General features: G+C 39.6%; 1 protein-coding gene across 1 annotated transcript in view; it reads right to left on the reverse strand.

Annotated features, from left to right (window-relative positions):
• CFTR (CF transmembrane conductance regulator) overlaps nucleotides 1-13801 on the reverse strand; it is a 71824-nt gene extending 58023 nt beyond the window's left edge. Inside the window, exons 1-7 of the mRNA XM_054177860.1 lie at nucleotides 13650-13801; nucleotides 12064-12174; nucleotides 10667-10778; nucleotides 4130-4345; nucleotides 3143-3232; nucleotides 1615-1778; nucleotides 1021-1146 (exon numbers count right to left, since the gene is read on the reverse strand). Of these exons, the coding sequence (XP_054033835.1) occupies nucleotides 1021-1146; nucleotides 1615-1778; nucleotides 3143-3232; nucleotides 4130-4345; nucleotides 10667-10778; nucleotides 12064-12174; nucleotides 13650-13801 (971 nt within the window). The remainder of the gene's footprint in view (nucleotides 1-1020; nucleotides 1147-1614; nucleotides 1779-3142; nucleotides 3233-4129; nucleotides 4346-10666; nucleotides 10779-12063; nucleotides 12175-13649) is intronic.
• Between the last annotated feature and the right edge of the window lie 1986 nt (nucleotides 13802-15787).

A 15787-nucleotide genomic window follows, 5' to 3' on the forward strand; every position in this document is an offset into this window, starting at 1 on the left:
AAATCCTAGCCTGGTTCCATCCTGAAGGTAGAATCCCAGCCTGGATTCAGATTGAGTTTTCTCTGATTGTTTACAGTATATCATTACAAATTTCAAGATCGTCCTTCTTCTGAAGGTAAAGATCACTCTGTTTTTCCTAGATTGTCTTTCAGAAAGCAGCTGAACAATGAAGTGTTTGTGTTACAATATCATTTAATCTCTTTTATTTATGTGATAATATGACACTTTTATTTCTTTGCTTTTATTTTATTTTCCCAATCACACACCTGGCACAGAATTTTAATTCTCTGTAAAGGCCTAAACAAATACATGTGACAGCTTTACTTACTTCAATGTCACCCACCAATCAATACGTCACTTCTCCCTTCCCTCAAGACTCGCTGTCAGGAACAAAGATATCCTTCTCATAGCTCTCAGCTAACTAGGCTAGAGCTTTTATATCCTTTCTGCTTCAGGTCTGGTAGTTCCAGGTAAATTCTTCTGTTAATTAAATAAGCATTATATAGGGCTATCTACACATAATATATGTGAATGCAGTTGTAGAGGACGAATGCATGAAGCTGCACTGTTTTAATCCTCTCATGGATTGCATGCAACATTTGAAACCAGCTTTATTGCATTTCTCAGAGAATGGCTGCAGAGCACTCTTACTATTTCCTTCACCGCAGAATAGGAAAGTCCGCAAACTCTTAAGTAACCATCACAAAAGAGCTTTTTATTGTAAGGTGAGGATAGGGTTGGCCAGAAACAAACACAGATGCCACAATTGTTTTACCTGCGCAATCTCACCAGTGAAATACCATTATAACAAATGAGGAAGGAAAAAACCCCAAAGTAATGAACTTGACAAATTGGGGGGAAAAAATCCCCAAGCTACAGTATGGGAATGTAGTTAGGTTATGGAGTTATTTATTTGCTTTAGCTCTTAACTAACAAGATCACAGATGGTGTCCATAGACACCTAGCATATTTTTTTCCTGATCACATTAAAAAAATGGACTGACAAAAGGGAGCACTTACTCACGGATGCTTTCAATCATTTTTTCCATTGCATCTTCCCAACAATAGGCTTTAACTGATTGAATATTTTCAATTATTTCTGATGTGATGACAAGTCTCTCATTGATCTTTCCTGCTCTCTTATTCCTACAAAGTAAAAAGGCAGTAGGTCAGTCTTCATCTTTTTCATCTTGTATAGTTAGTTTCTATCCCTTTATATTTTATGAAAACAATTCCCCTACAGGGCCTGTGCTTAAAATGTTTATTTTAACAGAATTGTTATGAAGAATATGAGAGCAATCATTAGAAATACAGTAATTGCTTTACTAAGGAGAAAAAAAATAAAGCTCTAAAAAGAATAAATCAAGTCACTAACAAGAAGTTTTAATTCTACAAAGCATTAGCACTATTTACTGCTTGTTAGTCCTTTCATTTTGTTGAGTCTAGACAGCTGCTGCTAAATAAGTCCGTGATTTTCCCAGCACAGCTAACACGCTTTAGAGTCCACTTATGTGACAATGTCCTCATTAGAGAGTCTCAATCAAGTGGTATAAGTTTCTTAAACCAATATGTTTCAGGAAAATACACTGGAATATTTTAAAACAGTCTCATCACCTGTATTTCATCATCATTTGTCCCAGCCAAGCTTGGAAAAAGGCCAGGACTATTAGAAAAGCAAGTCCAGAAAATGCAGAAGCTTCTAACATGTCCCAGAGCAGTCCCATCAGCAGTGCCACTTGTAAAGGGGCAATCCATACAAAATGAGCCAGAGCAAGACCCTGTGAAAGCCCACAGCAAAAATAATAGAAGTTACAGATGTGCTCTGAAAACTACACAGAAAGAAAGAAGTCATTAAAGTGACACTTTGAAAAACGTAATGAAGAATGGTACAAATATTTCCACTAGTAAAACAAGTTTATAAAGGAGGATATGTGATCCTGAGCACATAGCATTCTGGGTGTTAATTATGGTGACAATGTAGCAATACATAGACATTCCTCACCTAAACTGTGATTTTTGTGAGATAAAGTTCAGTCTGCAGTTGCCTGTTTGCTGTGCATATGCACAAGGAAAAAAATCCCAGCTTTGTAAAAGTAAACAGAATTTGCCATTGGTGCTGGCCTTTTCAACCACTGCATATGAGAAAAATACACAAAAGAATCTCCTGAGAGTGATTTAATCTGATACAGGAGGCAAACACTACTTTGGTGAAGAGATGAGTTCTGTGTGAACACAACTACTTTCAGACTGCTGCCTGTCAGTCATGTTCACATCAGGCAGATTTTAGACCAAATCCTGTGATCAGGTTGCACTGGGGGTCTGTGTTACTGCAGCTGCACTGTTGCAGTGACAGGGTGCTTGTCCTAGCTTGCTAGGTGCTAGCTGACATTGCTCTATGTAGTAACACAATGCTTAAAGTAAATGCACCCTACAGCTCCGGCCATATGTCTACAGTCTCTGATCTTGCTTCTTTTATCGGAGGCAAACCTCATACTATCAGTGAGACAACTAAGCATACATATTACACAGAAGTTCGTAGAGTTTCTGGTCTCCAAACACACTAGAGGGGATTTTCCTGTATCTTAAATGAAAGAGAAGTTTTAGAGGAGACTGGAAATATTTTGCAAGACAGATGTATTAGGAATGATTCCTAATAAGGTTTTACATTGACACTTACTAACTTTTAGGACAGTTGGTAATAGTAGCCATAGGATGCTGAATATCACTTGTTCAGTGATAAGAACACAGAGTCACCTTAGTGAAAAAAGTACGGTGGTCAGGAAAAAAGGATGGGAGGACTGAACCAGCAAATTCTGACCTCTGTGAAACTGTGTAACCCAGAGTTTTCCTGGCAGGTTCTCAGCGGACTGTAGAACAAGCATGTAAAAATGTACCTGGTTTTGGTTTTCTCTGCTAATCAGCATAAGGGGATAAAGGATGTCATAAGTATCAGAACAAGCATTTCCATGACCATGTGCCAACACATTTTCTCAGGGTAGTGATGTGCATTATATCTACGATGAGCAATCAGTGCAGTTCATCATTTATGCTCCTTCCTTCCTTAATATTTGTCATGAAAGGCTTGAAGTGTTGCATTTGTATTTGATGGATCACCAAGTGGACAAAACAACTGATGACATACCTCGTCAAATTTATTCAGATTGTTGGAAAGAAGACTGACCAATTGCCCAGTGCTTATTTTATCTAGAACTCTGCTTGACAGTTTTAATATCTGTAAAAGAAAACAAACCCATGTAACTAATAGCCATATAACTCATCCCCCAAAACCAGACTACAGATAAAAATAACAAGCAATGGTACAGTAGTATAAATAATAATTCACTTACCAGTTTGTGCTGTAAAGGAAGTCTCATTAAACTTGTTATTTGTGTCACTTGAATTTAATATAGTCATTAAACTGCTTTACAAATATTGATTTATTGACATAGTCCAGCTTTCTGTTGAATATTTTATGTATATAGATATATATGCAAATCTAAGTTTTAATTAGGCACACATGCTGTGTGCTGCTCTGCATCCCCAAAGGTCTCCTACTGTGCCTGTCTTGACAAATATATTTGAAAAGTGTTTGCACAGTGAGCTGTTAACTAGAGTAACTAACATGTTTGTTTAAATTAGCTGCTTTGGTATTGGTAAAACCAAATACCTTTTTTAATCTTTGGATTTGTGAACACATGATGGATCTGTATCTGTTGATCTCTTCATCAGAGATCTCACAGTATCATTCAAACTCAATTCCTTCTATGTTGTATGTATTGTTTAAATCTTTACTTCTAATCCCCTTTGGAAAACGTTCTTTGGCCACCAGCATGTGAGCTTCTTCCTTTGAATTACAAGCATACAATAGGAGCACAGAACAATTAAGCCATTTCATCACAAATCCAGCAATTACAGAGGCTGACTTCAGTCAAACCAGCTGTAGACAAGTATTTAATACTTAGAACTTACGAAAGAGAGAGAGCTGTCAAAAACTGATGTTAGCCACATTAGTCTTTTGTGTATTTTGTGTGCCTTGACTAACAAATCTATCAATCTTTCAACAAATTGGCCTAAAAGTTACATAGGCTACAGGCAGAGGTTTGGCTTTGAGAGTAAATTAAACAATTACCTTCTTATAAATCAAACTAAACATAGCTATCCTCATTTGCATTCCTATATGATGAAGACCAAATATAGCAGGATGTATGAGCAGTGTTCTCACAAGGAAGAGAAGGCACAAGCCGATTGCCAGGTAGTAGGCTATGGATCTTTCGTCAGAGTTGTCTGGATCATAGGAAGCTATTATTCTTCCTAGCAGAAGTGGTTGCACAGATTTTGTTACTTCCTGCAGATGAAAATGAGAAAAATAATTTTGGTCAGCAATTAATTCATTTTTACAAAAAGGTTAATATTTTAATTTCAAGTCTTACCAAGCTCCTGAAGGAGCCAGGACTGCTACACTACAAGACATCCAACTGATCTGCTGCAGTCCTGACTTTACCTTTGCCTGCTGTTACATTCAGCCTTAGCCTCCTTTTCTGTTGTGATTAAACCCTCTTAGTGTTATCTCACCTTTGCCTTCCATTTCCCTTCACGATCCCATCGTTCTCATATTTTTACTTCCATAACCTCATCCTTTTCCAGCTCTGCTTCTTGCCCACTCCTTCCCTATTCCTTCCTCAAGAAATGCAAAACAAAAATTAAAAAAAATCAATGTGCTGATGTTTAATGATTTGCTTCATCTTCTGCATGAGCATCTGGTTAATTCTATTCTATTCTATTCTATTCTATGTATGTGCTTCATTGCTATACTCAGTGTAAAAATATCTAGTGCTGTGCCACCTTCTTTCTGTTCTCAGCAGAAAGCATTTGATACTGCAAAAATAGCAAGAAACTATAGAATTAGCTTTTGTACAAGTGTGTTAAATTCTGCCATAAAGCTATTAGTAGAGCCTTTCAGCCAAAAATAACACGGACCAGCAAACAGAGACTCAGAGAGAAGTGAACTAGTGAAGTTCATCTGTAATTAACCTGTTAGAGTAATAATTCGTCAGGGAAATCTCTCTTTTTTTTTTTTTCTTCTTTTTTCCCCTTCTCCTTTGGGTTCCTTTTGGTTTCTTACACAAAACCAATCCAAATCCCAAGTAATTCTACAACCTATACTGTAATTCCTTTTAAATGTCACAGTTGGTGGAGCTTTTTCCCCAGATGAGATGAAATTTTGCATCTCAAATAGGACGCCTGTGCTACTCACCAGAGTTCCCAAATTAAACACCACTCTGCCTCAACACAAATGCTGTAAATCTGGAGCCAGCTTTGACAAAAACTTCAGTGTTATTAGTAGGCAAAGGGAGGGGTGTTTATTAAAACACACATGACCCAAGTCAGCTGTGCTTAGACCATATGCATCCTGAAGCCGCAAACCAAAACTCCTCAAAACTCACAAAATACGAAACAGTCACCTCTCAAGGACAATGTAGTGGTGTCATACTCTCAGAGATTCCAAGATAAGCTTTCATATATAGGCTGAAAATAGCAAGATCTTTTTTTCTGTATTTACTGTTATTCCAGTGAAAATGCCATGCTCTGCTGCTGTGTTTGTTGTGACTATAAAGGTATTGCATACATGCCTAGCTCACTGGGGAAAAAAAAGGTGATTACAGACTAAGGGTAGAATAATGGCTGGCTATAAGCCAAATCATTTTCTATCTCATGGGGCATAAAACTCCACTGGTTTGCAGTGGAGATTTATCAGCTTGCTTTCTGAAGATACAAATCTACATACAAATGAAAGCAGAACTACCCATTTTTCATTTTTCTCTTGTAACCTCAAAATTACCCACTGATATAAATGTGGATAAATTAACTGATTAGAATGACCTGCCTAAAAAAAAAAAAATAAATATGGGATTTATGCACCTGACAGAAAATGCAGTTTCCAAGATTTATAATTTTCCTTCTCCTGTCCCTCTTCCCTCTGTATCCATCATAGGCCATTGAGAAACTCAGAAATGCCCCCCTCATAGAAATTTTAATTAAAAGAGCAATGATCTGAAGAGAAATGAGAGCATGACACAGGATATTGTGCTAATCCTAGCTGGTATGACTATTCTTATGCAATAAGAACTTTCACATTGTATGTATTCCCCATATGCTCAATCACTCTGTATTTAAAGACAATAACGCACATCTCTGTTTTGGCACATGCCCAAGAAGTGCTTCAGGACTTTCATATCCTTCCCTGCCTCCTCACTCACACCCGTGACCTATATGCAAGAACTTCAGGAAATCCTCATTAGAGTCCTTTGGGATATGATAGTAAAACCATTTCTAAGTTAATGTTAGCAGCTGCTGTGCCTGAGTGGAAATATACATTTCATGGGGACGAATATAAAAGAAAATTGTAAGTAGAATCAAGCTGATCCTTACCACAAAGAACACAAGTTTTTAGCTGGTACTATGCTAAAAAGCAAGATTTTTGTTTTGCTGCCAATATCACCTTTGCAAGATGCATCTGCTGGTGAGGTGAAGCGTGGAAGCTGTTTCAAATAGCAGGGGAGGAGATACATTAAGTGCAGCAACTCAACGCGCCTAACACAACACTGTTTATGAGGGAGAGCCGTAGTACTCCTGGGGGCCAGAGCACAAGTGTCCACCCTGCAATAACATCATTACCTATGGTGTGTGAGGCAAAATGGGGAGACAGAGAAACCACCAGAGCTAATGAGAGCAAAGCTGTGATGCCACAAACAACAGGGATGTCAGTAGAGTTGAAACCACGTTCCAAGAAAGGTTCCATGAGAGCAGCTCAGCGGTGAGAACAGCTCAGGGATTATACAAGAGAAGAGTTGAAAGTAAAGTGAAGTTCAAAAGAATGCACAACTTTGTTGCACCTATGCCAGTACGGCACAACATCCTGTCCCCGCTCAATTTAATGGCAAAGCTCCCATTAATTTCCGTGAGCAGAGCCTGAAAAGAACACCAGCAGCTTTAGCAGCAAGTTTTTCCTCTTATAGCTTTCAATAGTATGAAGACTGATGATAACAGAACCAATAATTTAAACTAAGACCTAATTTTTCCATGTTCGTTGTGAAAGGTGCAGATTTTTACTATGTACTGAATTGCACATCTGCAATTTCTTAAATAAATAACCCAACAAAAGAAAACAAAGACTATGACTCCAAAATCCTGCAGTCCTGATCTATCCTCACTTGGTCTAAAGTTCTATGTCATTGGAAAAGTCCGCACCAAGAAATCAACCCTGCACAGTCCCCACATGTGCATGCCCACATGCACTTCACTTGCCTGTACTCTGGGAAAGGAAACTATCCTTAAAATTGCTCATAAAATCCCTCAGACACCGCTTAACTTCTAACAGGAATGCATTACTGTGAAAGTTTCAGCTGGCAGATGCTGCAGGAACATCTGCTATAGTGCATGATAGGCTACATTTGTGGAACTGCTGGGTTTATTTAAAATACAAAACTGACACGAATAAGGAGCTTCTTGCTTGGTGAGGAAAAAAGTTAAAAAATTAAAGGTAGTAATGAGATTGCAGAAGTAAAAAAAAGAAAGAATTGGCTAGGAATCCATGAAGAAAAGGTTTCATCACAGAGAAGTTGCCAAACAAGGTGAAGAGCTTAAAGAGAAGGATTAATACACAATTCCTTAGTCAGTAAGAGAATAAGCCCTGTTCTAGATGGTTAACTGCCCTGCTTAAACAAGGACAAACAATCAATTGACTCACCAGCTTCCATTCTAGGCACTTTGCCTCCTGCCAGACCTGCAAGGCACTAAATGGAGGGCAGAAAAACCCTCTACAATGAGCAGAGACCATCATAAAGATCAACTCCTCTCCTTTTTCCTTGTGCAGCTGTTTTGTATGGAGAAGATAAGCACTGCACAGCACATCTCTTCGGACCACATCTGCATCAGTGGCAACTTCAGACTAAGGCAAGTGGCAGTGAGAAGACACCTGAGGCTCTTCACTAGTGACAAGAGCCTTACAAGTGGAAGAGACTTAAACTGGGAGACAGCAAAGTTGGTTTGGGAGCTAATTTCTTGATTCCTCTATTTTTAGTCAGAATTTTTGTACATATATGGGAGTGCATCTATCCACAGGAAAGAGGCAAAAAGATAAAATGTTAAGAACTTTTTCACTCTGGGTTTTATTTTTTAGATCAAGCCTTGGCTCCAAGAAATTTCAGACTTATTCTTTATGAGCCATATCTTGGGAACAGCCTAAATGTGATTGCAAAGGCTTAAGGCCTATGGGATTTTTATTTTTTTTTTGATGGACTGAGCTACATCCTGAATTTAGTATAGACTAAAAAGAATCTGAATGTTTCATTTTGAAGGAAACATTTTCCATTTTCTTTAGAGAATTTCTTCTTTTTTTCTTTATTTATGACTTTCTGTTTTTATTACTGGTACTGCTTTCCCATGGACATGGTATTACAGTTTTTCCACAATAGTTAAGGCAAAATCTGAAGTGAAATTACAGTCCATTATTAATTACCTAAATCAAATTAACAGTGATCAAAACCAGAACATTCACATCATTAACAGTCCAAATGAATACAATTAGGAATATTTTATAGCATTTTCATCCCCAGACTCTAAATGAATTTACCTATTTTGTAATTTGCAAGGTCAGCCTGTCTTTCACACAGCCAAACAAAAAGGAAGGACTTCATGGAAGTTTATTGGGGTAGAACCATTTCAGCATGAAACTAGCAGAAGACAGGCTCCAAATGTGATGCTTAACCTGGAAAATGCTCCTTGACCTAAAACGCTGCCTGATGCATTAAAACTTTCCACTCTTGAAGAGTTCCCTATAGTGTTCTGTACAAAATTATTAAAACTTGAGCATATAGGTGTTGGTGTGGTTTCACTTAGCATACCTCTGTCATGGCTGCCATAGAGTTCATGATCTTTCTTCATCTACCTTCTAGAAGATCTACCTAGCTTGACACTTCCTTTCTTACTACTGACTCCTCTGGAGTTCAGTCAGGATGACAGCTCTCCACACTACTCTCCTCTTTTTGACTGAGGCCATTCGAATGGGCATGAAGGTTTGCATTTCTATAACTCTGCAGTTCTTTTGGAATAGTTCCTTGGGATATTTAATAGACAGCCAGGGGAAAAGAGTTTGGTTTTGCAGCAAACAACACAAACTCCAGAGACATTCGTGAGCTACTTTTCCATAAATTATATGTTAGGGGTTGGAAAGGACCTTGAAATATCATCTAGTCCAATCCCCCTACCAGAACAGGATCACCTGGAGCAGGTCACACAGGAATGCATCCAGGCAGGTTTTGAATGTTTCCACAGAAGGAGACTCCACAACCTCTCTGGGCAGCCTGTTCTAGTGCTCTGTCACCCCCCCAGTGACAAAGTTTTTCCTTATGTTTACATGGAACCTTGCACCCATTGTGCCTTGTCCTATCATTGGACATCACTGAGAAGAGCCTGGCTCTGTCCTGCTGGCGCTCGCCCTGCACATATTTATAAACATTAATGAGGTCATCCCTCAGTCTCCACTTCTCCAAGCTCCCTCAGTCTTTCCTCATAAGGGAGATGTTCCCATGCACTCTTCTTCAGCCCAATCCATGGATCTTGAAAGTACAGCTAAACTAGACCACATTTAATACTAATGCCAGTGGAATTAATTCCTTTTTGAATCAGTTTTCTGAATATAAAGATCTGGCCTAGAGATCCATCTTGCATTTGAAAGTAGTGACTATGTGAGTACATCTGACCACTTCAGGCCATTCAGGCTATTATAACTCCAGCTTCTGAGGTCACAGCATTTTGAACAAAGAAGCATGGAGTGCAATATCTCACTTTTACTGCTGAACTGCCAATACTTGAAAATAACATGGATATTTTATGTGCATATTTGTTAACAGTAATTTTCAGTTGGGCTATTCAGCACATCTAATGAGACACATTTAATAACAAACTATCATCACAGCTCCTAAACTCAGGATTGCTGAGTAGGTGGCACTTGGTATGTCAGAGTAATCCTAACTAATATGTTGGAAACATGATAAAACATTATCAGCTCAGAATTTCACATCAAGTTTCCAATCATAAACCTTGTAGCAGTAACAGCAACAAGATCCAAATACTTTTCACGTGGTTATTTATGTGGAATCGTTATCAGTAACAAAATTAACCTGTTTATTGCATACATAAGCCCGAATAAAGCAATTAACTATGAAGCTGGCTGATAGCCACTTTGACAACACTGACCAAATTGTGTGAAATCACACTGCCATTTGTTTTAATGTAAAGGCAGAAAATTCTTTAGAAACTGCTGAAAAAAATTGCAACAAGAGATAATACTTTATTTCAGCAGTGATGCAAAACTTCAGGTGCTCCACCTGCACTTAGAGAAGCATGTGCCAGCAGCTAGTATTATGTATATTTCAAAATGTTAACATATAGTAATGTTTTAATATCTTTAAAACACTGTCAGAAATTACTTTCTTAATGAAAGTCTGTAAGTACCTTTCTGTATTTATCATTACAAGGAATACACAGAGCAAAATCTTTAGCTATTTGCAGTATTCTGTATTAATTTATTAATCCCTAACGTTTTTATCTATTTATGGAACACTAAATGTTTGTAGAAAAAAAAAAAAAAACAAGCAAATCTTACCCCTAAATATAACATTATTCCATAAAACATAAATTTCCAGAAAAAGCATCGTCGGAGAGCATTAATAAGTTTGGGTTTTTTCTTTGAAGTTGCCAGCTCTCTGTCCCACTCTCTGAAAAGGAACCAAAAAACAAGACCAGTAAGTTGCATGAGCGAATGTATGGGTCTATGGCTCTGACATACTTCATTTCACTCAAGTATATCCAAGAAGATTTAGCTAAAATGACTAATGAAAGAAAGCTTTGCAGAGACCCCAAAGACTTGGCCTTCATTGACTTGGTATTTCAATAGAAGTTCAAACCTAGTTCAGCCACATATTTGGCAGTTTCAAATACTCAGCCATACATCACCCCACAGGGAATTAACTCATGAAAAGGTCACATTACATGTTTTAAAGAAACCTGCTGTACTTAAGACCAAAGCACGAATAATAGGCGAATAAATGTTTTGGAGCTCTTCCAATCTGCAAAGAAAGAAAACACCAACAAAGCACCAAAAATGTAACTATTGTACTGCTTTTCTTTCTTTAACCTGTGTTGCTGGGACAATAATTTGCTATTGGATAATAAATTACTGATCAGAAACAATTATTTATATATATATATATATATATATATATATATAAAGTATGTGTTCAGTCAAAATTCAGTTCCCAGATTAAAGCACTCCTATGAATTTTCTCTCCATTTTTCAACAACTAAATAAGCAGTGTACTCCATTTATAAACTATCAAAATGCATTAAGCATAACAAAATTCTCAGTACTTTTCACCAGTTTTGATTACATGTGTCACACTGCAATTAAATTTAATTGGATTGGTACACAAGTGCAGACCTGAGCTGCCCCAGCACACCAGGGAAGGCTATACCAGAGGAGTAGGGAGAGGTACTGGGTTTAGGCACTTGTATCTGTAAGAATTAGTCCCAAGTGCAGCACCATTTCTGAATTAGGACCCACTGAAATAGGGTAGCTACAAGAGGAAGCCTAAATGAGGTAAGTCAGGGTATGATTTCTGCAGAAACAATCTTTCAGTGGTGTTATCAAAAGAATTTAAGTATGTTATTTAGTGAAGGAAAACCGAAACAAAACCAAGGTTTTACAAGGATATTTTGGGAAGAAAACCCAGCAGAATAGGGAATTCACATTAAAACTGTCAGTCTAGCCTCCCTAGTCAATGGGCAGATGTCACATGTAACTATATATAGTAATTTAGATCATCCAGGTGATAAACTTACATCAGGGATCCCAGTTAGCTCCAAAGGACAACTGCTGAATGAGGACACACTTGAACCAGGGAATGGGTTTGCACCCCATGCTATTTAAACATTTAATCCAACAGCTTTTTAATGAAAATTGCAAAGTGGTACCTGCAAAATTATTTCATGGCTTTCCCATACCTTTCTAGTTTCTCGGAAAGATTATCAGCAGAGTCCGCAGAAGGGATTTGATAAATATCTGACAGCTCCAACCGCCGTCTGTAACCCTTTCTCAAAATTGGCTTTGTCCATCTAAGGAGAAGGAAAAAAATAATGAAAAACCCCCAACAGTTTCTGAGGTTAATTCTGGAGTTGCATTGTCACACAACAGACTGCAGCTCTCTGCCTTATACTCACAAACTGTATTGACAAACACAGCATTAAAAGAACAATTGTGAAAACTTCTGCAACCATACCATGGTTTCAGATGAATCATATGGGCTTTAGATCCATTTATGACAACTGAGAAATAACACACTATTCATGGTATTTGACAGCAAGGCAACTGGGAGAGTCCACTTTGGAGAGTGATTAGTAAAACATCCATGAACTTTACTTCAACTGGAAATGGGGGACCAGTGTTTTCAGGAATATGAGAAATGGATTAGGATAAAACTTTTTAATTTAGATAATGTGAAATGATAGATGATGTGAAAATCTTTCATGGTCACTGCAAATGGTAAATCAGGTATTGTTTTGTATTTTGCCAGCTCCTGATGGGAGGAAGGACCAGCTGCTATTGTCTTTGTGCACATACAATCATAGAATGGTCCAGGCCGGAAGGGACCTCCAAAGGTCATCCAGTCCAACCTCCCCGCAGTCAACAGGAACATCCCCAACTAGACCAAGCTTCCCAGAGCCTCGTCAAGCCTTGAATATTTCCAGGGAAAGGGCCTCAACCACCACCCTGGGCAACCTGTTTGTGTATTCCACCACCCTCATAGTGAAGAACTTCTTCCTGATATCTAATCTAAATCATCTCTTCTCTAGTTTGAAGCCATTGCACCTCATTCTGTGACCACAGATCCTTGTAAACAGTCTCTCCATCCTTTCTGTAGGCTCCCCTCAGGTACTGGCAGGCTGCTATTAGGTCTCCCTGGAGCCTCCTCTCTCCAGGCTGAACAACCTCAGTTCCCTCCATCTGGAGGGAACTCTTCATCTGGACCTCAAGCCATTAAGCACCATCCAGCCAATTCCTTATCCACTGAACAGTCCACCCATCAATCCATATCTCTCCAATTTGACAAGCAGGATGTTGTGCGGGACTGTGTCAAAGGCCTTGCAGAAGTCTAGATAGATCACATCCATAGGTCATCCCTTATCTACTGACATAGTCACTCTATCATAGAAGGCCACAAGGTCAGGCAGGACCTGCCTCTAGAAAAGCCATGATGGCTGTCCTGAATCATCTCCCTATCCTCCATGTGTCTTAACATGGCTTCTAGGAGGATCTGTTCCATGATCTTCCCAGGCACAGTGGTGAGGCTGATAGGTTGGTAGTTCCCAGGGTTCTCCTATCTACCCTTTTTAAAACTGGGTGTCATGTTTCCTTTCTTCCAGCCCCCAGGGACCTCACCTGACTGTCAGGACTTCTCAGATATCATGGAGAGTGGCCTGACAACCTCATCAGCCAATTCCCTCAGGATTCTGGGATGCGTTTCATTAGGCCCCATGGACTTGCATATCTTCAGGTTCCTCAGCTGATCACACACCTTGTCTTCACTTACAGTGAGACCATTTCACCCTGGTCTCCAACTTGTGGTCCATCCACATGAGAGCAATGGGGAGAGTGGTTGCCAGTGAAGACTGAGGCAAAAAAGTTGTTAAGAATCTCAGCCTTTTCCCTGTTCATTGACACAAGTTCCCCACTGTTGCTCATCAGGGGTGGGACACCTTCTTTAACCTTCCTTTTCTGGTTAATGTACCTGTAGAAGGCTTTCTTGTTTTTCTTTACATCCCTTGCCAAGTTCAGTTCCAGCTGTGCCTTGGCCTTCCTGATCTTGTCCCTACACAGCTGGGCAACGTTCCTAGGTCTTTCCAGGATGCTTGTCCCTCCTTCCATTTCCTGTGAAGCCCCAACTCGCTCTTTAGTTTGACCAGCAGCTCAACCATGGAGTTCTCTTGCCCTCCTTGTCCAATTTCTTGCATGTGAGGACTAGGATCTTTTGTACTCTATAGAGAGCATCCTCAAAGATCTGCTGGATCTGTTCCGCTCCCTTGTCCCTGAGGGTCATTTCCCATTGGCTCCTATTTACTACTCCTTGGAAAACTGAAAGTTTGCTTTCCTAAAATTTAGAGTCCTAACTGCTTCTTATGGGCTTCATACTTCTTAAGGCAGCGAACTGCACTAGGTTATGATCACTGCAGCCCAGGCTGCCTTCGACTTTGACAGCCCTGCTGATTTCACTTGCATTTGTGACTAGCAGGTCCAACAACACATCTCTTGTAGGACTGTTAATTTCTTGTCTTAAGAAACTATCCTCTAGGCACTTGTGGTGGGCTGAAACTAAAACTACCACAGCACTCCAGGAGCCTCCTGGATTGCCTGCAGCTAGCCATGCTGCTTTTCCAGCAGATGTCAGGGTGGTTAAAATCCCCCAGCAGGAAGAGAGCCTGTGATCACAATGCCTTCTCAAGCTGGAGTAAGGAAGCTTCATCGATAGGCTCCACTTGGTCAGGTAGCCTATAGAAGACTCCTACCACAAGACTCCCCTTGTTGTCCCAATCCCTAATACCAATACATAAGCTTTCAACCTGCTCATGGCTATTCTTTACTGACAACTCTTCGCACTCTATCCACTTATTTACATAGAGGGCAATACCTCCACCCCTTCTTCCTCTCCTGTCCCTTCTGAACAGCTTGTAGCCATCAATATCTACGCTCCAGTCATAGGATTCATCCCACCAAGTTTCTGTAATTGGCACCATGTTGTGGCTTTCCTGTAGAAGGACAGCTTCCAATTCCTCCTGTTTGTTGCCTGTGCTGCATGCATTGGTGTAGAGGCACTTCGGCTGGGCTGCTGGCCGTGTCACCTTCTTAGAGGGGCACTCCACTGCTCCCCCAAGGCACTTCATGGCTCCTACCCTTCTGTCTCCTATTATCTCAGAAGCTTTTGGATCAGCTCTGTAAGACCTTGCTGCAGCGTTCACAGCATGCTTCAGCGCAACAGTTTGGAGGCCCTTACTATCACCCCATCCTTCCAACCCTGATGTGTCATCCTGCCACTTGCCACAGACATTTTGCTATTGTCATCATCCCCCACCTCAACTGAAACGGCAGACTGAAGGTTATCCTTAGGCTCCTCTCTAGTGCACGTGTTTTTAACCCCCTCCCTCTTCAAGCCTAGTTTAAAGCCGTTTCAACAATCCCTGCCAATTTATGTGCCAGGATCTTTCTTCCCCTTTGAGACAGAAGTACTCCATCTGTTGCTAGCAGACCCGGTGCCATATAAAGTTGGAGAAATGGCTAATCCTTGTCCTTTGGGATCAGAAACTCTCATGGACTGGCTTCACTGAATGTTCTATATACACAGATATATTGACAATGATCAAATGAATGCAAATTACAGGACACTAAACCACTACTGCAGCTAATGCAAGTAAGAGTACTTCCTAAGCAACTACTTTCATTCCCACTACCATAGGTAAGTGATAACATCTCTGAGCCCCTTAACGTTTTGAGACTGCAATAAGCAATTCTTAACTTGTCTTGACAAATGAGAAATGCTTTACAGTTTCAGACTTTGTATCTTTAGGGAAAACATTTTTCATTATGCTGTTTCCCTGCACACATTTGATTTTATTTATACTTTTGATTAGCACCTAGCCTGGCATTTTGCCACTGCCTGAAGTAACAGTATGTGAC

This window comes from Dryobates pubescens, chromosome Z (assembly GCF_014839835.1).
Source record: "Dryobates pubescens isolate bDryPub1 chromosome Z, bDryPub1.pri, whole genome shotgun sequence".
NCBI lineage: Eukaryota > Metazoa > Chordata > Aves > Piciformes > Picidae > Dryobates > Dryobates pubescens.